Source organism: Podarcis tiliguerta (assembly GCF_965153285.1).
Source record: "Podarcis tiliguerta genome assembly, chromosome: 8".
Lineage (NCBI taxonomy): Eukaryota > Metazoa > Chordata > Lepidosauria > Squamata > Lacertidae > Podarcis > Podarcis tiliguerta.
Genome location: NC_139541.1, coordinates 65090491 through 65117856, shown reverse-complemented (window position 1 = coordinate 65117856; position 27366 = coordinate 65090491). Strand labels below are relative to the sequence as shown.

The 27366-nt window shown below is 44.7% G+C and overlaps 1 protein-coding gene across 9 annotated transcripts in view; it reads right to left on the bottom strand.

Annotated features, from left to right (window-relative positions):
• PTPRU (protein tyrosine phosphatase receptor type U) overlaps positions 1-27366 on the bottom strand; it is a 366315-nt gene that overhangs the window by 190168 nt on the left and 148781 nt on the right. For all 9 annotated transcript variants that reach the window (XM_083454725.1, XM_083454717.1, XM_083454719.1 and 6 more), the window contains exon 2: positions 24710-24838. In XM_083454725.1, coding sequence (XP_083310851.1) covers positions 24710-24838 — 129 coding nt within the window. The remainder of the gene's footprint in view (positions 1-24709; positions 24839-27366) is intronic.

Below are 27366 nucleotides of genomic sequence, written 5' to 3'. Positions count from 1 at the left end.
CGGCGATCAGCCTTCTTTATGGTCCAGCTCTCACTTCCATACATCACTACTGGGAAAACTATGGCTTTAACTATACAGACCTTTGTTGGTAAGGTGATGTCTCTGCTTTTTAAGATGCTGTCTAGGTTTGTCATCGCTTTTCTCCCAAGACGCAGGCGTCTTTTAATTTTGTGACTGCTGTCACCATCTGCAGTGATCATGGAGCCCAAGAAAGTAAAATCTCTCACTGCCACCATTTCTTCCCCTTCTATTTGCCAGGAAGTTATGAGACCTGTGGCCATTATCTTAGTTTTTTTGATGTTGAGCATCAGACCATATTTTGCGCTCTCCTCTTTCACCCTCATTAAGAGGTTCTTTAATTCCTCCTCACTTTCTGTCATCAAAGTTGTGTCATCTGCATCTCTGAGGTTGTTAATATTTCTTCCAGTAATCTTAATTCCAGCTTGGGATTCATCCGGCCCAGCCTTTTGCATGATGAATTCAGGGGCATGCAAAAAAGAGGGGAAGGGAGGGTTGCAGGGTCACCTGGAGTTTTAGTTTTGGATAGAAGTAGTTCAGTTTTCCAAGCCCAGTTCTGGGAGTAGCCCTGGGTTGTTTGCCCCTGTCAGGAGTTCAGCCTACACTCAAGTAGGACCCTGGCAGAGACACATGCCCAACTGGCATGTTCCCTCCCTCCTGGTTGATCGTTCAGAAGCTTCATAAGCTTTCTTCAGCCCGAACATCACAGTGACCGATGCCAACAGACACCGGCACACTTAGGGATCCACAGAGTTTGCACATCACGCACGTGACAGACCTCAGCAGCTCAGCATTTTGGCTAATCTACTTTATTTACATATAAACACACATGGAGCACTGCAACATGGCTCCCTCTTTCTCTAGCATCAGACAGCAAAGAGAAAAAGAACAAAGGACAATAGTCTCACTTCACGGAACACAGTAACACAAACATCCTGTCTCCGTCACTTCTCACTCTGTGGAGTCAAAACATATACCATCATGTGAAAGACAACAATCCTATGACTGAATCATAGAGCAGGAATTCTAACAGCCCCATCACTAATTTCGTTCTTAAGGGACCACCAAACCAAAAGGAAGAAAGACATTCCAAGGCATACAGGATGTGCACCTATCTATCTCTATCCATGACAGCAATCAATACAGCAACAGGAGGGAAAACCTAATCAAAAAGTAGAAAGTGGTGGCTGAGCTGTGTCAGGATGAAATCCAACTTCAGAGTGTTAACAGACTTCATAGGCTGAGGGATGGAGGCCCAGAAGAGGCAAATGAGTGTCACTCCAAAGCAATTGCTGATATACTGCAGCTCCCTGGTGAGAAAAACTGAAAAGGCTTCTAGCTTGGCTGTGAAGCATCACAAGGAAGTGCTAATGCTTTTTAGCAAAAGTCCAGCACAGGCCAAAATAAATAAAATAAAATAAAAACCCTCCCAAACCTCCCAGGGGAGGGGGTCCATCTTTTCTGCTGCTTCCAATCAAGCTGGCCCATTGGCCTGCTGGGCAAAATTAGAACAATACAGGAGATTGAGGCATCTTCAAAGCAAGCACCATTCAGAAATGTGTGTCGTGCCTCCAACATCCCTTCAAGGACTTCCAGTGTGCCAGACAGTCACACTGCATTCATTTCAGGAGATGCACACACACTGTGCTACCGATACCTCACTTATTCCGCTTCTGACTTCTTTGCCATTTTAATGAGGGTATTCCAAACAGGAGATATTTCTCTGCTTTTATTTCTGCCTGAAGACAAGAAAGTAGTGGCCAAAAACATCAAAAAGGACAATCTGGGACTGTCTCACCCCCCCCCCACCAAAAATAAATAAATGTTGGGGGTCCAAAACAATGAAGCGAAGCTCTCAATCCATGCCACTGAATTCTTCATGAAGTTTGCAATCCTAGGCATTTGTGCTATGGGTAAGTCTTACTGAACACAGCAGCCATTGAAAAATGAGCAACCTGCGGTATGTGTTGTTTACTGTAAACTGGATTTCCAATGATGGGATTTTAATCTGTGTTCACATATAACATTATCTGAAATTAGCGTTCCTACACCAGGAGCATCCCAGACCCTGAGATTTCAGGACTCAGACTTGAGACCTAGGGACAGCCCCTCATTACATCATGGGGGCAAGCTCCATTCATCAATGGGAACAGGCCCTGGAGATGGAGGTAAATTGGGGAGCAGAGGAGGGCAAACCCCCTCATGGTGTCAGTGCTATAATTTACAGACCGCTCCCGCTAGGCTGGAACTTACAAACTACATGCACAGTAATCTTAATAATTTTATGATTATTACTATTAAAGGTACTCTTGCACACCTGGAGATTTAAGCCCATCACACTGGCCACCTGGAGGGGTGCAGGCAAACCTGGAGATTGCAGGTCAGCCCTGGAAGTCTGGTAAAGGTAAAGGTAAAGGGACCCCTGACCATTAGGTCCAGTCGTGACCGACTCTGGGGTCGTGGTGCTCATCTCACTTTATTGGCCGAGGGAGCTTCTGGGTCATGTGGCCAGCATGACTAAGCCACTTTTGGCGAACCAGAGCAGCGCACGGGAGCGCCGTTTACCTTCCCGCCATAGCGGTACCTATTTATCTACTTGCACTTTGATGTGCTTTCGAACTGCTAGGTTGGCAGGAACTGGGACAGAGCAATGGGATCTCACACCATCGCGGGGATTCGAACCGCCGACCTTCTGATCGGCAAGTCCTAGGCTCTGTGGTTTAACCCACAGCGCCACCCGCATCCCTGGTAGCCCTATCCAAAATGCATATGCATCTTGCACTTTTGGTACAGATTGCTATGGTTTTGATGTGTTATTTCTCCATCCAGCTTCACATTGATGAGAGTCTGTAAGCTCTCCCTAACTCGGTTCTAGCTATGAACACCTTTGTACAGAGCAAAGGCATCCCTGCCCTGTCAATGCCACCTCGAGCGAACACAAACAGAAATAAATGCAGGCGTGCTGATGTGAACAGCCAGGGAGGGGAAGAGCTGTGAAATGCACAGGGAAAACACTCTTTCACTGAGCTCTAAGGGGGTAACATGAACACACTCATTATAAGTAAATTGTACCCTCTGCAGCAACCATGCACAGGTTCAACATCCCACAGATGCCACTATGTAGAGAAGCTTGAAGCTGTTGTTTTTTGCCTCACCACTGCCAGCATGTAAAGAACTTTGTGCTATCTTCCAAGGCTGCAGACCATGTGAGATAGACCAGGAAAAAGTCCAACCCTGCCCAGTCATACTGCCACCACCCCTGTAGCCCCCCAGTCCTGAGCCAGGGAAAACTCAGGTTGTTTCCTTGGGAACTGCAAAGACAAGAGTCAGACAGTCCACTCGCTGTTTTTGGAGCTCCAAACCCACAAATTTGAACTAAATGATTCTAAATTACTCAGTAGTATATGGCCAAGCAGAAAGGTACCAGATTCAGAGCCAAGCTTGCTACAAGAAGCCACAAAAGGAATAAACACAACACTATATGAAGGAGGCGGTAAACATAGAATAAGAACCTTTTACCAATATAAGGCAGTTAGGAAAGGCTAACAGAGTAAAAACACCTTTGGGACTTCAAGTGCAGAATAAAATAACAAAGCTAGCTTGCCTCACCCAACAATTAGGGTGCAGCAACCAGTCATTAGAGTAGCAGAACCGACCAGGAACTGCATCAAGACACACACACTGCCTGCAATTCAAGGTCCTTCATCCAAACGGAGGCCATTAGACCCAGGTCAGAGACTAGTTTTTATACATAAAGGCCTGGATACAGAAGGGTAATTTTCCTTTGGCTAATAAGGGTCTAGAGACCTATTTCCCCAGCTGGAGATGCTGGAAGGCCATGCAGCTCCCCAGTGGCTTCCTACAGTCATTGTGACCTTGATGCAATCTTGCATTGGACACACACACAGGTGGCGAGATGGACTAATTAAATTGAACTCTTTTGCCACAGGAAGGAAGAAACCTAGCAAGCTGCCTTATTCTGAGTCAGACCATTGGTCCATCTAACTCAGAATCGTCTGCACTGACTGGCTTTCCAGGGCTTTGGGTTAGGAAGGCTCTCTCAGCCCTACCCAGAGATACTGAGGATTGAACATGGGACCTTCTAGGGATGTTTGAAGTCCCGTACCTAGCACATCAAAGAGAAGGCAAGGTGACAGTTCTTTTCCTGCCACACTAGCTCTCACTTGCAGTGTGCACACATGCACACATGTGCATATAAAAGGGAGGAGCATCCAAACATATTGCAACATTCCACTTGCTATCCAAAGTGGTGCAATCCAAAAAGCACGGCATCCTGTGCCCTTTGTGTGGATTTGAATTGTCCTTCGTTGTCACAGTCAGGGCTAAACAAGATCTGACACGGAAAATCCACGATGATCTCCCATGATTGGATCGGCAGCTGCAGGGGGTGGGGGATCGGATAGGGGCCATGGCTATGACGGAGGAAGGGTTTAATCTTTTTATGTGCACCGTTTCTTGATTTAAAGCAAGCCTGTTCCCAAGCTCCTAGGGGCGAAATGACATGTGCCTGCATTGCATTCCTCTTTTTCTCCTCCTCCTCCTCCTCCTCCTCCTCCTCCTCCTCCTCCTCTTCTTCTTCCAGTTAGGCTGTTAGCAGCTTCAGGGAGGTGGCTTAAATTGGGAACATGGCCCAGGGGGAGAGTTAATACCTTCCACACATACACACACAATTTCAGTTCCACATCCCCAGCTCTAATCAAAGAAAAATATGTCAGTAGATCTAATCGCCGGCCTTCCACATCACATCTTCTTATCTGACAAAGGCGTTCCCCTGGTCCTGCACATCCCACAAATGGAAAAGGGACTGATCTTGCAGATAACTAGTTCTTCCCTCTAACTCCATGCTGGGAGAATGGTATTGGAAAGAAGCAGTGGCACTTCTGCCATCTCTGGCTGTGAAGAGAGTTCATTAATAGCCAAATCAATACACTGCTTCCTTTGTTCCAGAGTGTTCACCCAGCTCGATACAATTTGAGGGCAGTTTTAATTGACACCCAACAACAGGGATCAGTCACTCTCTGTTCCCTGTGCTTCATTTGCTTGGGGTAAGGGGGGGGGGTACTATGCATGTGTTTACCAGTGGCACTCACTCAACACCAGTACCTCCTGCCAGTTAAGCACAGATTGAGGTCTTTTTTCAGATCAGGAGGGTTGGTGTCCTCTGCTGGAACACCATAGGGACTGACTGACCCTCTGAAAAGTGAATGAGGTGATAAGGAAGCTTTCAGGTTGTTTGAAGCAGGTTAGTAGAGAGCAGATACAGAGAATCATTGGCTCTCTTGATGTTGCCAAACTACAACTCCCACCAGCCCCACTGTTCCTGAAGAATGATGGGTGTTGTACTTCAGACAAGGATAGCCAAAGGTTCCCCACACCTGGTACAGAGTAAGTCAGAGCAGGGGTGTAGCATCAAGGGTGCCAGGGGGGCCATGGCCCCAGGGGCTTAATTTTGGAGGGGGCATGAACCAGGCACCCCCAGCCCAGTGCTCTTCTCCACCTGCCAATGGCCATGTCGGCTGGCCGGGCTCCTTCCTGTGTGATCAGGCAGGGAGCACAGTGCATCCCTGCTTTGCTCCAGTGGGATTAGGGGCTGGGCTGACACACACATACACACACACACACACACACACCTACCTGCCCAGCACACACATGCCTGCCCTGGGTGCCAGCAACCAACTCCCTCAACCATTCCTAATAAAGCTTGGTTTCCAGACCCTTTATCATCTTGTTCACCATCCTCTGCACATTATCCATTAAGTTCACATTAGGCAGTACAGAATTTTTCATCCACATCCCAGAGTTTTACGAGTTGCATCTGTGTGGTCACATTTTCAACATGAAACACACATGCTTGTGCATTTATTTTTCATCTGCAAAATTCAGAAAAGTGCGTAATCCATCAATACCTGCATTCGAAAACACATATAAATCCAGAACCTGGCCAGTTCCTTTTGAAATGCAGACTCCACGAATTTCCTCTCCACTCCTACAAGTTTCTTGAATCAGTATTGCAGGCATGTTGGGTTGTGTCATGAAACACTGCTGGGGTGAAAAGCACCAAGACCCAACATCTTCTCACCCCACATAGTAAATTAATAACTCTGCTAGGGTGCCTTTCAGGATTCATTGAATTATAAAATTGTAGAGTTGGTATCCCAAGGGCCATCTAGTCGACCCCACTGCAATGCACAGCTAAAAAAATCCCTGACTAATGGCCATCTAACTTCTGTTTAAAAACCTCCAATGAGGGAGAACCCACCACCTTCTGACATAGTCCTTCCACTGTCAAACAGCTCTTGCCTTCAGATATTGCCATTTCTATCAGGAGAGTGCTTCCCATGAAAACGCCACAGCAAAAAGCAATATCAAAAGTGCCATTCATAACAGAGGAGAAATGTGTGCAGAGGATCTCATCTCTAGTTTTCTTGGGGTGGGGCAAAAGAAGAGGGCTCCGAATGAAAGGAAATTAACTAGGACATTTCACCACAGCCAAAGCCACTTAGAAACAAAAACAGAAGGGATGAAGGAAGCTCAGACTTCAGTCAAATTGTAATGGCAGTGCGAGTCATGCCCTGTGTAAGGAAAATGTGCTTCTCCCCCCCCCTTCCCCTCATGCACATTGCCAGAAATCTGCTGCGTAGCAAATCTCTTTCAATGCCACAAAATGTGCTGCTGTGAAAATCCTCTACTGAGCCCATTAGCAAGGTCTTCCCTCCCATAGCAAGCAGCTTGAAAAGGGTCGGGTTTCTGGCAACAGGGAGTTTGCAAGCGCTACTGGCGATGTCACCATAGCTCAAGAGTAAGTGGGCCAGAGGAGCAGCAGTTTCCAATGACGAGGCTGGTGGACAGAGGGGGTGAGGGCACATAGCAGGCGTGGAGAACAAGGGTTTGGAGCTGACTGACAAGCTTTGCAGAAAGGGAGCCGAGCCAGAGCCTGCGAGATGGCCAAGCGTGCTCCATCGCTCTTTCATGCAGAGCTCGCCACTTGAATTACGAAAGGGGAATGGCTGCTCCTCCCATCGCATGTGTAGCGCCATATCTCATTGCAAGGTCCCTTTAAAAACAAAGCACTCAAGCATGGATTGATGGATTGTTCTAACCTAATGCAAATCTATATTTGGTTGTGCAATGGGTAAATTGTCACTACCTGCCAAATCATGGTCTTGCAAGTAGTTGCCAAATTAGGATCTGAAACTATGGTTGGAGATGGATTTAAAGTTCTGCCTCAGCCAACAAACCATAGAATTTACAGCTGGAAATCTAGTTCAACTCTCTGCAATGGCTTGGGATGTTGATCTGCAGGGCCAGCTCTTCCATTAAGCAGAGCTGTCACATACAGTATCTGCCCACCCTTGGAGAGTCTCACGCCCCTAGCCTTTAGATAAGCTGAAGTAGCTAACTAGCAAAGCTTTCCCATGAAGAAAGTGTATTTGTCTATGCTTCGTTCTGATGGGATTTTCCCTGGCATAGAATACTTCAGTCAAAAAGGACTCGAGAAACTGTCATCAGAAAAAGTAATGTGCTTCAGGCTATCAAACAGTATTTACATACGAACAAGATATGGTGTGGATGCACATTAAAAAAATATACAGATACAGTTGTACCAAAAACAAATTTCGAAAGCTTGCTTAAGAGTCTTAAAGAGCTTGCTTTGCATTAAAAGATTTCATCCAAAAGGCTCCTTCATAGCTGTCCAAGTGGAAAAGCAAAGAGCTGCATACATACCACCATACTTTGAAAGTGTAGGACTTGTCCCTGAAAACTATAGTTTGTAAAGGGTGCTTAGAATTTGTAGCTCTGTGGTGGGTAAGCTACAGTTCCCATTATTCTCAAGGGAGGAGGGAAGTTAAATGCTTAGGGTTTTAAATGTGCTTTAAATCTATACAGTGGCAGCACCAGAAAAAAAATGTGGGGGAGCACAGAAGGGGCAAAGTATATTTCTAGGTGGGTGACCTGTGTCCCCCTTGTTAAGGTCTCTGAAGGAATAATAAATGTTAACAAGGAGTCCAGCAATGGTGGGGGTGAGCTCCTTTTGCTTGCCTCCCCCATTGCCACCCATGAATGTATGGTGCATATGCAAGCCAAAAGCCTAGTAAGGAGCTTTACTGACACCAAAGTCAGGGAGGTTTTGTTGGGAAGATGCAGATTTCAAAAAAGCTTATACAGTATATAACAGTTCACAAAGGATGGAATGAAGTTCAGCATTCTTTAGCTTTTAATTTTACCCAAATGCACAGCTGTGATCTGGATGTAATATTTCCCAGCAATTGAATACTACTACTACTACTACTACTACTACTACTAATAATAATAATAATAATACAGTTTAAGGTGAGAATAAGTTGGTGTTTGCATGCTTCAACATTCTGCTGCAAATAAATGGACAATAATTAGGAGGCAAGCAATTTACCCTACAATAATTTTACAAAGTTCAGGAAAGCAAAAGGTGCTACAGTAGGAATACTTAAGCAAGGGGGGAAAGGCTTCCGGGGAGGGGGGATGAATCCATCTTCCTCTAATATCCATGAGGTTACTGTCTCAGGTCAAGGGGCAAAGTGGCACCAAGGTGCTGGATGGCAGAGCCCCATGTGTTGTGTCGCTCGCCCTGAACCCCCTACTGTAGCCTGGCACCCCCGGATGAGCAGCATATGGTCCCACCACCACTTTTGAAGCAAGGTTCAAATGCCAGCCTGGAAGGCGCCTGTATGTGGAATGGGATGGTGACTATCTTATCCTTCACCTCAAGAAGCAAATGCCCTTTGGTGCTCTGTGTGTTTGTGTAAAGCATCCCGTGGTTTTTCTGAGCGAAGACAAGGCAAAGAGGCAAACCATGGTTTGCTTGTATAGCGCAAAACAAGCAAAAAAAGCACAGTTAAACTATGGTTAGCACAAACTGCAGTTTCTTAGGCAACAACCAACTCCTAGCCTGTAGCTGCAAGGATGTGCTGCAGACCATAGTCCAAATGAAAACTAGTGCTGGGCAGATGCATGAATGATCCTGGTGGTGCTGCTCTTTGTGGCAAGCCAGGGAAGAGCTACTGGAGAAGAAAAAAAACCACAGTGTGGGGGGGGGGGCGAATGGAAGTCAATCAATGATGAAGGCACAACATGATATTTTCACAACAACTTAAGAGGGTGTTCTCACTTTGGCAAAGGAAAAATGAAGAAAAGTTTTCATTAAAAAAAGAAAACAACCCTCTCAGCCGTCTTTAATACACAAAAATGCTCCGTACAAGAAGGAAGAACAAATTACTCTTGGGCATAGGCCAATCTCTGTCAACCACCACTCGCGGGCTTGTAGCAGCCAATCACAGATGATGAAGTCATTCTACAGCTCTGATTTATGAGAAAACTCAAAACAGTGTGGCCTGCCAAGATATCAGATAATCCTTTAACCCAACCTCCCCCACAGAGATGTATGTATGTATGTATGTATGTATGTATGTATTTGCCCTCTCATAGGCCACCCCTAAATGTCTCTGAGGGTGGAGAAACTACCAAAAGGGGCATCTCTGCCATTCTCTGCACCTGAGTGGGTCTGAGGGCAGGAAGTGGTCTTTCAGAGCTCTATATCCCTATAATGAGAGCAGAGGTCTCCTTAACAAACTTGCAGCTCCCACATTTCTTTAGGGGTAGCCACAACTGTTTAAAGTGGTATAATGGTGGTTAAAATGCATAGTGTGACTGTAACCTCAGTCGGTTATTTCCCCAAACTTAAAGTTCCAATCATACAAGTTTCTAGATTTAACTACCGGCCAGTAAAAACACATGCAAACATATAATTTGAGAAAACTGAGCCTCTCCAGTGGCATCAGAATTCTGTTATGATGTTGAGGGGGAGAAAATAATTGCATCGTGGTAGAAGGCCCCACAGAGAATAGAATGCCCCAATGAGTGAGTTGTACAACATGGCGTTCCCCATGTTCAGACATCTCTCTTTCTCTCTGAGTCTCTTTGATTCTTTCGTTCTCTCCCTCCCTCTGCCCTTGGGAGGAACTTTGCCTGCCCCCCTACAACCCAGCACCTGCACCTTGTCACTCAATTAGCTAATGCCTTTCTCTCCAGAGACAAGTCATTTTTTCTCCCCCGTGGCCATTTATCTATCTAGGAATCTAGTCTTGCAGCTGCCAACTGAAGAAGAAAATTCACAGATGGATGAGCAAAGATACAAGGAAGCTCCTGCAGACTCTACAGAGCTGTGCTTAAGAAACATTTTACAATACTGTAAAGAAAATATGGGTTAGTGGGAAACTCCTTCAAAGTCTTCCATGCATTCACAGCCCCAAGGATTTTAGAATGATTGAGGAATTTGACCATCAAGAATTTCTGTTCCAAATGACCTCATCTACACCTTCCAGATTCATGTGCAGATAAGAATTTTGCTAACTACTGGCCTCCCTCTGTCTCTAGCTGTTGAGACACAGCTCTAAGCACTTTATGCTTCTCAGAAAATACCAGCTTTTGAGAGAAAATGTATGTATTTTGAAATGAATTTTTAGGGGGCTCTAAATTCACAGATTAATGTGGAAACTGAACGAAATGAGATTATATGGAGAGCGGGAATGAGAAGGTGACATGGATTAGGGGGGGAGAGAAAGATTTGCTCATTCTATATCCAGTAGGCTGCAATAATGTCATTGCAAAAAGCTGGGTAACATTTTGATCCTATGAGATCCAAGGCTCAGTAGCAACTAGTAAGAGGACCCTGTTCATTCAAGGGTTTCTACTTAAGCAAACTGGGATGCCTGGTCTTTCTTTGCCAAACTCCATTTGCCTACCTCAATGGCTGGGAACCAATGGGTGGGTCAGAAACCTATCACCCCACCCCAGAGGCTCAAATTTAACAGGTGGGTGGGCACTTGACTATCATGACTTCAAAGCACAGCTAAGCATAAAGGGCAGGTCCCCCAGGACTACTAGGGCACAGTCAACACACAGAAAATATCAAACAATAATAATAATAATAAATCCCCCAGGGTCTCAAAGTCACACACTCTTTCCTGTCTCACATACATTTCATATTGTTATTTGAACTCAAAGAAGCTGTCAATTCACTGATCTCTCTGGTCAATCAGGTCTTCGAAGCAAGTGAGACCTGCAACAAAATGTTGCACATTCTAACAGGACTGCTCCACTTCAGGACCTCAGCCAGCCATGCCCTCCTTTGGGATATTCCATTCCATCTGCTCCACCAAAACTGTTTTCCATTTCATCTTTTCCACTAACATTCAATATTTCATACAAAGCATGTTCAGCCCTTATTGGGCTGCGTTTTTTTGAGGGGTAGGTGTACTGCATTTATATTCGTACTACTGCAAACGTTGATGGTTCTACCAGCATCCTGATATCTCCCTCTTGTTTCTCAGCAGTCTCATTTTGGATCCATTTCTGTCTGCACTGACTGCGCCAGTTCTCGTTTACAGGGAGCGATGGCATCTAAGCTATAATTGCATCTAACCACTGAAGAAGATAGAGAGGACCGATCTTTGTTAGGTGTTTTTTTAAAGAAGAGAGATGTGGCCCTCGGGTTCGAGTCACTTCAGAAAATTAAAAGTATTGAATCAATAAAGCTCTGACATTTCTCTCTCGAAACACTGGAATCATGTCATTGATTCTGCTTCATAATGTAAAGGGGTCAAGCAGCATAAAGCATGGAGCCTGCGAGCCATCCATCAAGCACTAGTAATGCTGTTTTCATTCCACATGCTGCCCTGAATCCAGATTGTCTTGCCCTTGCAAAATGAGCTTGGAGATGGATGCTCCACCGCCATGGCAATGAAAGGTAGACCATTTGCTAACCAGGTCTGCAGCATTGACGTTCCTCACCCAGCAGAGGGTTAAATGTGGACAAGTTGCAGGATTTGGAGATTAAACTTAGAAGTTCAGTGGAAACAATCCTTTAAACAAAGTGGTGCCAAATGACAAATATTGCAACACTAAAGAATGAGAATTGCAGCTGGATGGGGTGGGGGTGGGGACTGTTGAAACCCCCAGATGAATGTGCACAGCTTGCTGAAAGCACTGTAGTTTTGGGGGTTGTCAGAGCCAGTGTGGTATAGTGGTTAAGAGCGGTAGACTCGTAATCTGGTGAACCGGGTTCGCATCCCCACTCCTCCACATGCAGCTGCTGGGTGACCTTGGGCTAGTCACACTTCTTTGAAGTCTCTCAGCCCCACTCACCTCACAGAGTGTTTGTTGTGGGGGAGGAGGGGAAAGGAGATTGCTAGCTGCTTTGAGACTCCTTAGGGTAGTGATAAAGCAGGATATCAAATCCAAACTCTTCTTCTTCTTCTTCTTCTTCTTCTTCTTCTTCTTCTTCTTCTTCTTCTTCTCTTCTCAACATTCAATCTCATTCTTGCTATCAAGATATGTTGAAGCGATCCAAGAAACAACCTTATGTGAGGTGGCATTAAATAGAAATAATTACTCTGTGATTTCTAAGTTGCTCAAAGCACATTTGGATTCACTACCAGCTACTAGCGATGTGCTTTCCTAATGCCTGTACACAACAGAGGCCACAATCAAATGCCAAAAGCAGGGACAGGGAAACACGTGGACCTCTGGGATGTTGGATGATGGGAACTGTAGAACAGAATCACCTTTAGGTTTCCCCTCCCTGGACTACCAAGGGAGAGTGGAGCAGTAATGAAGAATAACAGGACTTCCTTGAATTTCCACTCTCAAGTTTCTAGATATAGGGGTCTTGGTCAGTGACAGCTCAAGAGATTTTACTGTCTGAACCAGAGCCCAAATGATGCACTCTCCACCGCAACTTGAGCCAGCACTTTAAAAAGTGCTGCTGCACCATTTGGACATAAATTCCTGCCCTCATCTGTCCTCCCCCATGTGGTGCCGCCTGAAAGAGGTTGCTTCACCCTGCTAAATAGCAGGATTGAGACAGCTCTTGGCTATTATTGACCCATTTTATTGTTTCACCTTCAAAGATTTTTGCCAGCTTTGGTAGAACACCCTTTCAAGATGAGTTCTTTTAGTGAAGTTTTTATTAGGGGTCCCAGAGAAGACATAATTCACCCTCTTATGAGATGGCTTCTTTATCAATCTTTAGAGACCCTCCTGAGCATCTTCCGGGGGGAGGGGGGATCAATACATTGATTACAGAACAGGTGGCAAGATATCTGAATGTTGTTGATATCACTTAGAGCTGCTATGAATGCTAGCTGTCAGCTTCTTGTTTAAAGAAATAACAATAATTGGTGTTATTGTGGCTGTGATTTTGGTCGGTTTGCCATAATGAACACTTCTAGCTAAATAATGCCTCTTTTTCCCACCTCTGTATCCTAGTTCTCTGCGACAGAGCAGGAGTGTTTGGTTTTAATATTAGAAGGAATGCATCGCTTACAGAGTACCCAGCATCTCACTGAGACTTAACAAGTTACAGTGAATACATGATACCCTAATTACATCTGCTCCACTCTCTCTGCACACAGTTCAAAGTGCTGCTATGAGCTATAAAGCCCTATATGGCTCAGGTCCAGGCTACCTGAAGGACCATATTCTCTCATGTGATTCTACCCAGACTTCAAGTTCTTCTGGCGAGGTCCTTCTCCCAGGTCCACCAGCCTCACAGGCACATTTGGCGGGGATGCGAGGGAGGGCCTTCTCAGTTGATGCTCCCAGAACTTGGCAACTTCCATCCTAGAGAGTCTAGACTGGCTCCCTCCTTGCTGCCAGCAGGTGAAGACCATTTTGTTTCAACAGGCTTTTGGGAACTTGCTGTTTTTAAGGAAAGGGCCCTGAATAGTGTGCCACACTGGGGGTTTTCTTTTTACTATCTGCATGCATATATATATTGTTTAAAAAATAGTTTAATTACTTTTTAACAATAACCTTTTATCTGTATTGGTTTTAAATTTTGTGAGCTGCTTTGAATCCCGATTCTGGGGAAAAGGTGGGAAAAATATATAAAGACATGGGACAAGTTAGAACTGAGGTGCAGTTCAGATGATGTGTTAGAACACATAATCTATGATGACACATAACCTACAGGATGATTTCTTAAGCCATACATCACCTCCCAGCGTAGTTGGGAATTTTGGGGTTTCCACAGGCCCCAGGAGGGGTCATGCCAATTCCATTTACTGCTTATGACTACTTTGGTTATGTTTGTAATTATGCAATTTGTTCATGTTATTATCCACCATGAGCATGGTTTTGACTATGGAATGGCAGCATGCAGATAAAATAATGTATGTAAGTAAGTAAAAGGTCCTAGGTTCAATCTCCTGGTAGGGCAGCGATATGAGATCCCATCTTGGTTGGAGGATGGATGCTGACTAACAGATTGAGGCTGAATCCTGACAAGTATTGTTTTGGGGGGACAGGAAGCAGGCAGGTGTGGAGGACTCCCTGGTCCTGAATGGGGTAACTGTGCCCCTGAAGGACCAGGTGTGCAGCCTGGGAGTCATTTTGGAGTCGCAGCTGTCCATGGAGGCATAGGTCAATTCTGTCTACCAGCTCCATCTGGTACGCGGGCAGAGACCCTACCTGCCCGCAGACTGTCTTGCCAGAGTGGTGCATGCTCTGGTTATCTCCCACTTGGACTACTGCAATGCGCTCTTTGAAGGTGACCCGGAAACTACAACTAATCCAGAATGCGGCAGCTAGACTGGTGTCTGGGAGCGGCCTCCAAGACCACATAACACCAGTCTTGAAAGACCTACATTGGCTCCCAGTACATTTCTGAGCACAATTCGAAGTGTTGGTGCTGACCTTTAAATCCCTAAAATGGCCTCGGTCCAGTAACCTGAAGGAGCGTCTCCACCCCCATCGTTCTGCCCGGACATAGAGGTCCAGCGCCGAGGGCCTTCTGGCGGTTCCCTCACTGCGTGAAGCCAAGTTACAGGGAACCAGGCAGAGGGCCTTCTCAGTAGTGGCACCCACCCTGTGGAACACCCTCCCATCAGATGTCAAAGAGAACAACAACTACCAGACTTTTAGAAGACATCTGAAGGCAGCCCTGTTTAGGGAAGTTTTTAATGTTTGATGGACTACTGCATTTTAATATTTTGTTGGAAGCTGCCCAGAGTGGCTAGGGAAACCCAGCCAGATGGGTGGGGTATAAATTATTATTATTATTATTATTATTATTATTATTATTATTATTATTATTATATCATCTAAGGAAGCTGCTGGTGGTCAGCCTCAGGGATACTGAGATGGCACAGTATGCAGTAGCTTCCTGTGTTCTTACAGGAGTTTAAGGTGTGGTTCAGAGTGTGCCTGCCAGGACAATAAAACAGATAAAATAAAATAGCTCCCTACCACCACCTGGTAAGCTTACTATGGGGCTGCCAGGGGGCTGGCACCATACTTGTCATCCTCTTTACGTGCATATTTTGCATGCCATCCTGGCTGCCATCCAGGCTACATTGTGCTCATGCCAAAAATCCCAAAGCCAGCCCATGGATTGGGAGCTCTTTAATTGGCATTATTGGCATTGTGGAAGTATTGGAATGTGCTTCACACATGTCCAACATCTCATTTACATCAGACCTGAACCGGTCTGCTTACTTTTCCCTTCACTTCTCTGTTCCCTGTAAGAACTTTTGGCTTACAACACACATGGGTTGAGGGCTGAGGGGCTTCTTTCTCTACAAAGGCCTGCTTTATGTTCTGTGTATGAAAATGTAGCCTCTTATAAATCACCCCTTTAAAGTCAGGAGGGGAGACTGAGTGAGCAAGAGTTAAAGTCAGAAAGAGAAATATCTTTATGAAGTGGAGAGAGAGAAGGAAACACAAACTGAACAGAACCTCCCTCTCCCCCTCACACCCTACCCTGTGAAAAAATAAAAGAATATGTCAAAGGAAGCTGTGGGAGAGATGGCTAGCAGCCAATCTCTGTTCAAATAAATTCAGTGCTCTCTGGAATTGGCAGATATCCAATAAAAACTCATTTTAATCTAAGACCACGAGTCTCCGATGCAAAGTGCTCCCGAGAGAGGCCACAGCAATGTGAAATATTATTCATCTACCTAATGACTGAGATAGACTGGAGAGGACTGATAAAGCTGCAGCAGTGGCCTCCAACCTTCCTTGTCCACTCTCAGCAAACAAACCAAGAGGCGGGAAATGAGGATAAACCCCAAAAGCAAACCACAGAAATCCATGGTCTCTCCAAGCGACGGAAAAGCTGGCTGCATGAAACTGATGGAGCATTTTGCCCAAGCACTAACAAAACCCCAATGATCTTCAATGACACAACACCCCAGTTTTGTGTTTTGGTTTTCTTCCCCAGTGCTCAAAGTTTGAGAGGGGAAATGACGGTGACTTCCATGGCCTGGAATGGAATGCTCCTAAAATGCAGACTTTGCAGCTGAGCAAGACCACCAAGGAGGGGAGAGTCATAAGGAGAGGGATATTATGGCAAGCCAAAAACACTCACAGAAGGAAGAGATGGAAGGAGGTTTCACCCATGCGGTCTTGGATCAGCTTTATTTGAAAAGGTCTCCAAAATGGAACACAAAATGTGCATTGGCTACAATGGGCATCTGGTTGCTTTCCCAAAATCTTTATTTCATTGTCTTTGTGCAGGATACAAAAAGCACAGGTGAAGTCCAGGTGTGCCAGAGTTATTTGTGTAAACATCCACAGGCAATTAATCTTAAGGTAGAAGCATAGAAAGCTGCTCTATACTGAATCAAAGCATTGGTCTGTGCAGCTGAATATCATCCATGCTGACTAACAACAGATCTCTGAAGTTTCAGACTGGTGATATTTCTGGTCAGGGAGCTGTTTGTTTGTTTGTTTGTTTGTTTGTTTGTTTGTTTGTTTAGTAAAAATTATACACCACTTGATTATATATATATATATATTAAGAACCTCAAAGTGGTTTCCAAAAAGATAAGACAATAAAATCAATAAAACTATCTGAAGCTTGCTTTGGAAGGAGCTCTCCGTGGTCCTGACTATTTGGTGCTGAACCAGAAGCTTGTTACACCTAGACAGAATATTTACTTCTATGGGCTCCAGCTCAGAGCCAGAAATGGGCTAACGATAGAATTCCCATTCTCTTTTCAATTTCTAAGCATATTAACAAAACTAGGTTGTGTGGCCTTTTGTCTGGAATTCCAGTTTAAGCCAAAATCTGTAGTCATTTCAATCCAGACCTGTCTTTTAAAATTATTAGGAGGAGGAGTATTTATTTACTGGTTTCCGAGCCAAAGTGCCCTTTCCACCAGCTTACAGAGTTATTAAGATGCTAACACAGAGAAAATATGTTTAAGGTATTTTGTGGCAATGATTCCAGTTGGCACTATCTCAAGACACTCACGCCTTGCATTATAAGCAGTGCTAGATATCATTGAGAAGGCAATATTTAGATCCTGCCAGCATCTCTTTAAGAAATATTGGCCATTTTTTGCATGTGAAATTCAAATTCCTGTGGTGCTCCATAATTACTTTAAAACTCGGGGGGGGGGGGAGAGAAGAACCCAAAACAATTATCTTGTCAACAATTCAGATGGGGATAAACAGCTATTTTACAACAAGTTTGTGCTCTGTGTATATTTTGATTTCATGGATCAAAATGGAAGGTTGACCTTATTTGAAAAATTAAGGCCACTTGGGTTCTGTACTTTGGAGTCCTGTGGTGGCTTGCTGAGAAATCACTGAGTGGTACACAGCAACCAGACAGGAGTCAGAGCTGAGAGTTGAAACTAGGAAGGAGAGCTCAAGGGCAGAGAACAAACTGATACCCAGAGCCAGCAAAAACCATTGTTTCAAAGGCAAAGTCCCAGCCTAGACAGAAACCTAGACGTGGAGTTTCTGAGGAGGCATTCACAAGTGAAGTTAGATTATCACTGGGCCTCTGACATGACACTTCTGAATGTCTGCAATCTCACATGTGTATTGAGGTTCATTTTATATTCATTTGGGACCCAGCTGGATAATAGATATGAATTCATATTTAATGCTCAATGATAAAATGCTGTGTTTTGCCAGGAAGCGTCCGGATTTTAAGTTTATTCTGGTTTTACATAATTTATTTTTTAACTTGCATAACATATTTTATTTCATTTTAATCATTTTCATATTTGTTACGGGTAATAATCTCCTTTTTTTTTAAGGGGCAAGTTACGATCTGCCAAGGAAACTCGGCATTCTAAATTTGTTTGTGTTGTCATTTGTGTCCAGGCTAATGTCTGCATCTGCTATGCTGCCTTACACTTTCATAAATTCTGTTTTGTAATGGTCCAGTGACTAGAAATGAATGAATCTGAACCTATTGAATGCTTGGGGAGTTGCTTCCTGTTCCCCTGTTCTCGAGTAGACACAGCCACATGGGCGGCTGCTTTGCCAAAGCATCCTTTGATGTAGCACAAGTCAGCTGACTTGCAGAAGCATCAGGTGGGCAGCCTCAGGAAGAAGCAGAGGAAGCACTGCTCTGCTGCTGGGCTGAGCTAGGAAGCAGGTGTTGTAACCAGTTCATCTCAACATTTTCAAGCACTTACGTTGCCCAAGGTTGGTAATTACCCAGCTTTGAATGTGAAATCTGCCCCACTGGTAATGCTTGGATGCATTACAAATCAAGCATCCTTTTCACTGCAAGGGATTTGGCGTGTTTGTGGTGGGGAGGATACCGCCTTGTCTCTTAGAATATCTTTATTTGGATGATGTTGCTGGACTACAGCTCCCATCAGCTACAAAGCTACAATTCCTAGAATTGCCTGGGAAGAGGGGATAATTATTAATCTGCTCCAAAAATTGTAGCTCTGAGAGGCTAATCATAGAATCTTAAGAGTTGGAAGGGACCCCAAGGGTTATCTAGTCCAACCCCTTGCAATGAAGGAATTTGAGCTAAAGCATCCATGACAGATGACCATACAACCTCTGCTTAAAAACCACCAAGGACCAGCTCTCGTGGGAGTCTGTTCCACTGCCAAGCAGCTCTTACTGTCAGAAAGTTTAGTCGGAATCTCCTTTCTTGCAACTTGAAGCCATTGGTTTGAACCCTACCCTCCAGAGAAGGAGAAAACAAGCATGCTCCCTCCTCCATGTGACGGCCCTTAAGATATCTGAAGATGGCTATCAGATCTCCTCTCAGTCTCCTCTTTTCCAGGAGCTCCTTCAAGTGTTCCTCATAAGGCTTAGTTTCCAGACCCTGGATCATCTTGGTTGCCCTCCTCTGCACACCTTCCAGCTTCTCAACAACCTTCTTAAATTGTGGTGCCCAGAACTGGACACAGTATTCCAAGTGTGGTCTGACTAAGGCGGAATAGAATGGTACTATTACTTCCCTTGATCTGCACACTATACTTCTGTTGATGCAGCCTGGAATAGCATTACAGTGGTACCTAGGGTTAAGTACTTAATTCGTTCTGGAGGTCTGTTCTTAAGCTGAAACTGTTCTTAACCTGAAGCACCACTTTAGCTAATGGGGCCTCCTGCTGCTGCAGGGAGCATGATTTCTGTTCTCATCCTGAAGCAAAGTTCTTAACCCGAGGTACTATTTCTGGGTTAGCGGAGTCTGTAACCTGAAGCGTATGTAACCTGAAGTGTATGTAACCTGAAGCACATGTAACCCGAGTTACCACTGTACCACTTTTCTTGCGAAGAATCCTATTCAGAATAAGGGAATTTCCCTAAAAAAAGGGAAAGGTTGACAGCTAAGAGCATTAGCTACCCTCCCAGTTTGGTGTTATCTGCAAATTTGATGAGCATCCCCTCAATTCTTTCATCCAAGTCATTTATAAAAATGTTAAACTAAAACAGGCCCAGGACAGAACCCTGCAGCACCCACTTGCCACTTTTTAACAGGATGACGAGGAACCATTAATGAGTACTCTTTGGGTTTGGTCAGTCAGTCATCTACAAACCTACCTTAACAGTTACCTCGTTCAACCCACATTTTACCAGCTTCCTCACGAGAATATCATGGGAATATAATGATGTTGCTGGACTACAGCTCCCAAAATTCTGCCATGACTGTTTGAAATGGTATGCAACTTTAAATGTATGGCTCAGATGGGACCTCTGTTATATAATGCCCTCTCTGGAGAAACTCGCTTATCACAGATGGACTGTATATTTTTACTGATGCTGGGTGCTTTTTCTATGATGTTTTACACTGTTACTAGAAAATAAATAAATACTAGGCTGATTCTTACTTTAATCCAGCAATTAATATTCTCTTTTGGTTGTTTTCTGAATATTGCTGTTTTAATGTAAGCTGCCCAGAGAGCAGTGATACTGAGTGACATATCAAGGCTGTTATTAAATAAAGTAATGTTCAAGCAGCCTTGCCAGTGCGAGCGTTATGCTTTGAAGGGGGTTTGGGCAAAATTGCCTGGAGGAGGCCTCCCTGAATAGCCTCACCGCCTCCTCATCACTGCAGTTGATACCCATTCACTTACCCTGTCTCTCTGTACCCTAGCCACACTGCCACCTATCTTATTGGACTGGGGTTTTCACCATCATGGGAAGCAGTAATCATTACCAGAGCTTCATCTGGGTCAGAGGCAAGACAAGGCAAATCAGCACCTTGGAGACCTCCCAGTGAACCCTGCGGGCTGAAATAGGGAGGAAAGGGACATAAGAAGCCAATGGCCTCTCTGGTCCAGCATCCTATTCTCACAGGGGGCAATTAGATGCCCACAAGCAGGACCCAAGCACAGGACCCCTCTGACGGTTTCAAGCAATTCAAAAGCAGTATCTCTGACTGACCAGATCAGGGACTAGACTCATATGAGGGCTTAAGAATGCTGGCAGGGGGGCTCAGTTCAAGTGGTTCCATGCCCTAGGGAGATCTGTAGTCCCTCTTTAAAGGGCTTGTAGGCTATTGTGCAGTTTCATGCTTCCATGTGGTTGTGGAACAAGAAAGCCCACAGGAAAGTCCTCTTCAAACCGACAGGAAAGTCACAACTTTAGGCCAAAACAGGGTAGAAGCTACAGCCAAGGACTCCCTCTCGACTGGGGTGACTGAGGCATCATCTTTGAAGGTGACCCAGAAACTGCGATTAATCCAGAATGCGGCAGCTAGACTGGTGACTGGGAGTGGCCACTGGAACCATATAACACCGGTCCTGAGAGATCTGCATTGGCTCCCAGTACGTTTCCGAGCACAATTCAAAGTGTTGGTGCTGACCTTTAAAGCCCTAAACGGCCTCGGTCCTGTATACCTGAAGGAGCGTCTCCACACCCATTGTTCCACCCAGACACTGAGACCCAGCGCCGAGGGTCTTCTGGCGGTTCCCTCATTGTGAGAAGTGAGGTTACAGGGAACCAGACAGAGGGCCTTCTTAGTAGTGGCACCCACCCTGTGGAACGCCCTCCCATCAGATGTCAAGGAAATAGCTATCCTATTTTTAAAAGACATCTGAAGGCAGCCCTGTTTAGAGAAGTTTTTAATATTTAATGCTGCTTTGTTTTTAACATTTGATTGGGAGCCTCCCAGAGTGGCTGAGGAAACTCAGCCAGATGGGTGGAGTATAAATAAGTTGTTGTTGTTGTTGTTGTTGTTGTTGTTGTTGTTGTTGTTGTTGTTATCTGAATCAAGAGTGCTCCACGGGCCAACACAGGGACCCTAAGGCAAAGGACATGACACCATCCAAAAGGAGAGGCCAAGACGAGCAGAGGCTGCTGCTGCTCTTCCTTCTATTTGCCCCTGTTGCTGCTCACTCACTTGGAGAGGGGCAGGTTCACAGGCTGCAACCCTGAATCGTTGCAGCAGCAGAGCGGGAAGGCTGGCACTGGGCTCCCTGCAGGGGCATAGGCCTCAGCTGTTGCCCAACAATGCCAACTCGGATGCCAACACTGCAAGTCCATTTAGAGAATGGTAGAAAAGTTGTGTGTGTGTGTGTCCCGCCCCCATGCAAGAGTTTTCCAGTGATGCTCTTAATGGCCGAGCCAATTCCAAATTAATCTTGGGAGGGAAGCCACCCATGGCTAATCAGAAGCAAGAAAATTCTGCAATGCGGACTTTCCGTAAAATGCAGATTGGTGACATCACCCACTTGTTGTCATTTATGTATCACCTAATACCGCTTCTTCAGTGAAAGCAAAACCTTTGTATCTAGACAGGCACTTAGCAGCTATGGATGAGCAGAAGTTTCTGTAAATGGCACATTTAGCATGGTCTGAACCCCCCAGATAAAAGGCAGGTTAAAAGCCTTCTATAGTGATAAAGGTATATCACTGGAGATGCAATTTATCATCCTCGGCTGTCCTTGGTTCCATTTCTTGGGTCAGATGTCTTATCTCATGAAAATAATGGAGAAAGTATAAGGCTGCTGGATTTACAGCTGTGGAAACCATCCATCGCACAATGACTGGAGCCCCTTTGCTGAAAATTACTCATTTGCTTACTTTGGACTGTCATTTTGCTTTCCCCCACAATAGCTCGTGCGTGCCAAATCCACATGACAATGGCAGTGAGCACCGTGTACTCAACATTTCCGTTGTGTTATTTAGTGTGCTATTCCACTATGCTGATATATGCTTTCGTTAACCCTCAAGACTGATGGCTAGCACACTCTCTACATGGGGCCACTCCTGAAGATAAATCGATGCAGAAAGCAGCTCACCATTTCCTTATAGATCTTGGGAGATGGGAGCACACACATAAGAAGCACAGAATTTTAGAGTAGGAAAGTCCCTCATAGGTCATCCAGTCCAACCCTTGACTCAATGCAAGAAACTCAGTCTGGCTTATGTCAGCTGTTCTGGGCTGTCAGGTATGCTTTCGGGCCCAATTCAAGTGGATGGAGTTAGGGATGAAAGCAGCATATAAAGACTATTAATAAATAAGCAACATTCAAGCAACAGTGCCAGGGTCGGAAAATAAAATAACAATGAAGACAAACCATTGCAACAATAAACTGCAGATTGTTTCTCACTGAGACACAAGTAATTATTCAATATTAGAGAAGAGAGTTAAGTTCACACACACTATTCAAATTTAACACAGTATTACACAATCCATAAGTTCTTCAAGACTTTCAGCACGGGTTTCGAATTTTCGGTTTTGTCTGTATACATTACGAAACTTCATCAGTTGTAAGAACCTGAGAATATAAGGAAAGCCTGCCAGATCAGCCCAACAACCGATCCAGTCCAGCATCCCATTCTCACACTGGCCAACCAGATACACATGGGAAACCTGCAAACAGGACTTGGGCACAATAGCACATTCTCCCCTCCTATGGTTTCCAACAACTGGTTTTCTGAATCATTACTACCTCCAGCTGTGGAGGCAGATCATAACCATCATGGCTACTCACCATCAATAGCCCATCACCTCCATGAATTTGCCTAATCCTCTCTTAAAGACATCTAGGTTGGTGGCGTTAACTGCCTCTTGTGGGAGTGAGTTCCATAGTCTACCTATGTGCTGCATTAAGTCTGCTGTGAATACATAATTCTTCTTTTGGCCTTTACTCATGTGAGGTTGTTGGATTAGATTCTCTGTGAAGACCATTTCCCATATTTTACTGTACAATTTCAATAGAGAGATGCCTTGCAAATCATTTGAAAAACTAGCTACAGATGTCCATGCTGCAATTAATGGTCAGGACTTATATGACCAAAGGAGCATCGGCACCAAAAATAAGCCTGCCCATCCCTTAAGTCTGGCTGAACAGATTCACTTAAAGATCCCACTTCTGTCTAAGTCTCTGTAGAACTTCTTAAAATGTAGACAAGAAAAGTAGACCACGTTAGGCTAGATGAACAAATAATCTGACCCAGCCACAATATATGACAACATCCTTTGCTCCTTATGCAGAAGACTACAAAGGTTATTCTCCAAATACAGCCATTATGGAATAGAACAAGGCATTTCATGTAGAGAAGAAACTAATTGCTAGCTGGGGAGAATAATTGCTTGGTGTGATGTTAAAATACCCAACTGTGTAAAGGTCAAATCCTGATGACCATTAAGTCGCTTCCAGAGCAGCTCTGCTTTTTAAGACATGGTTTCCATCCAACCCCAGAAATTACCTGCATTGTCATTCCTAGATGTATGACCTTGGTGTTTTTCAAACCTTAATGCATGTATTGTTGGAACTATCTAAGCTTACCAAGCAATCCATGGAGCTTTGCACATGACTGCCAAGTCCTCTTCATTATTCATCACCAATCTCTCATATCTTTACATCATCTGCAAACTTTAATGCAGCAGCAAATTGCTCCAGATGCTTGTCAAAAACTATATATGTATATTAGAATAGAGCATAAGACCTGTTCCTTCTAACCAGGTTATGATTCAGTCTTCCCCACTCCGGTGCCCTTCAGATATTTTGGAAAACAACTGCCAACATAGTCTGACAAAGGCATCTTCCTATGTGTTTGTTTGCTGTGATAGACCTATTCATACTTATTGGAGAATCCCTTGACCTTCCTTTGTAAAATAATACTTTCCCTCTTCTTCCCTTGGTATTCAGGTGTGTATGTGTATATACATTTCATTGTTTTTTGTATTTTCTTTTGAAAGCCACCCAGAGTAGCTGGAGCGACCCAGTCAGATAGGCTGGGTATAAGTAATGCTGTTGTTGCTGTTGTTGTTGTTGTTGTTGTTGTTGTTGTTGTTGTTGTTGTTAACACATACACATTTAGTTGGTCAACTGAACAAATGGACTATGGTTCATGAAAGCTGGTGCTAAATGCATTTCTTAGTCTACAAAATGCCACAAGACTCTTTCTTGTTCCAACTCACCATGAGGAAGATCAGATGTCAGGTGGGGCATGAGGTAGCTCCGGGTCAGCTGCCAATCAAAGTCATCCTCAACACCTTGGCTATACTCACACTGGTTTAAGTCCCCGTCTTCTTCAAAAGTACAGCCAGCTGTGGGATAGAGACAAAAAGAAACATTGGGATGGAGGACAGCATATTTTTCCCAGAAAGAGAGACACAAAACAAATCTTAAGAGGACACAGAAAACATCAGAGAAAGCACACAAAGGACACAATCGATAGGTATTTCCACCGTTGAAATCCATCCTGCCTTACAGCTCTCGTTTCAAAGAGCTGAAGGAGAACTTGTAGGTCATCTAGCTCAAATGTAGGAAATCCAGATTTAGAGCACCTCCAACAGATGGCTGCCCAGTCTCCACCTGAGATCTACTGCTGGAAGCTGAGTGGCTCTGAATACCGGTTGTAAGGAACTACAAATGGGAAGAGTGCTGTTGCACACACTCCCAACTTGTGGGCTTCCTAAAGGCATCTGGGTTGCCACTGTGAAAACAGGGTGCAGGACTAAATGGGCCTTTGGCCTGATCCAGCAAGCCCCTTACGTTCTGATGTGGGGAACTGTTGCCTTTACATGGGGAGGTGGCAGTGGCAGTGGAGAGTGTCAGAGCCATCAGCATGCCAGTTAAGGGCATCTCAGTGTGATGCCAGCGCTTCATAATTATTTCCTTGCATGGCTCATCCCAACTTCTTTTATCACTTCAATTAGCAAAGCCACCTCACCTGTCACCACTGACAGAACAGAAAATAACAACTTGGACAAAAGAAGTATTTGCAAATGCTCTCCTTGCTCTCCCACCCCGTTTCCCCAAATTTAAGTTTCCCCTGCTAGTATGAAACTTGTAAAAAACCCAGGAGTCCCATCAGGTTCTAGATTCATCGAAATATTTAAAATCAAAAAAGGATTCAGCAAGGCTAAACACTGATTAAAGGGGTGGGTGTTGTAAGGTCACAAGATGTGGGGTGGGGGGATCCAGGGGAGAGTAAAATACAGGTAGTCTATATCTGGCACATATATAATGCAAATTGTTTGGACTGCTATATAAAAGACACTTGCTATGGAATAAGTCCCACTGAACATAGTAGCCCAGCTCCCCCATAACACTAGGTCAAAGCGTGGTTAGGTATAAACCACAAGTTGCAGAAAATGTTTGTTCTCAGGCATTACCTACATAGTACTGTATATTTAAAGCACCATTGTGCCACTGTAACAGTCATGGCTTTCCCCAGAGAGTCCTGGGAACTGCCATTGTTTTAACGGTGCAGGGAGTCTTTAGGACAGGCATAGGCAAACTTGGCCCTCCAGATGTTTTGGGACTACAACTCCCACCATCCCTAGCTAACAGGATCAGTGGTCAGGGATGATGGGAGTTGTAGTCCCAAAACATCTGAAGGGCCGAGTTTGCCTATTGCCTGCTTTAGGAGATTCCTATTCCCCTCACAGAGCTCTGTGAGAGAAACAGTGGTCTCCTAACAACTCTCAGCACTTTAACACACTACAACAGATCCCAGGATTCTTTTGGGCAAGCTATTTCTGCTTAAAGGGGAATGGCACTGCTTCATAGTGTGGATGCGGCCTTAGGTTACCTCTTGTAGCATGTCCAGGGGTGAGAAATCACAAGGCCAGGTTCAGACATAAAGCTAGCTCAAAACACAGCTTAGATCCAGACAGCACAGCAGCAGGCTGGCCAGGGGAAGAGCAAAGAAGTGATTATTTTTTGCTGTGAATACCTGCCTGCTAACTCATACACGCTTAGCCATGCTTTGGCTAATCACTGCATGCAAATGGAACTAGCAGGACTTAAGTTTGCACAGAGGACTGTGCAGTTCTCTACTTCTGCCAGCCTGATACACTTTTTGCTACATCACTATGCAGCAATGCTGCCTCAACCACTTTGTAATTGGATGGTTTTGCATCATGCAAAGCAGCAACTGATATTAGCAGGCAGGCATTGTTGTTTTGAAGCACATTTCCCTTCCCTGTCCCAACTGATAGGCCACACCTATCAACATGCTAGCCAGCTACTGAAATCCATGCATGTTGACTGGTCTCACTTCTTCTAGGATCATTTCAGTGGTGCTCCATCTGGAGAATTTTACAGGACAGGACGACATTTAATGGGCTGAAAGCACCAACCACCCAAAGGTCTTGTTAAATGGGATACAGAGCCTTTAATGGATGAAGGTAGGGCTGACAGATGTCTCATATTTTAGGGGACTGTATTTTATTCCAGAATGTGTCATCTCTACAGAACCTTACAGACTGCCTTTCTGATTCTCACCTTCCCAATCTCGGCCCCAGGCTGCTCAGGCAACACAGATGAGATGGTTTGAGAGCATCTTTTTGATCTGACTCACCTAGAGAGCTGGACCAAACCCAAAACAAAACGAGCAAAGAGCAGACAATGTTGCTGCATTCTAGCACTTTGCTGAAATGAGGCTCGGGGCCCACTACTAAGCATCGATGCAGAGCTTTAAATTTGCAATGAGCTTTACAGAGTTTGAGAATGTGTGCTTATCCCTCTGCATGGAAGCCTAATGTTATCTCGGCACCCCCCTCCCAGAGGTTATGGTGGTCATTTTATAATGCCATTTCAGTAAATCAGTGCATGTTTTGAGAGGGTG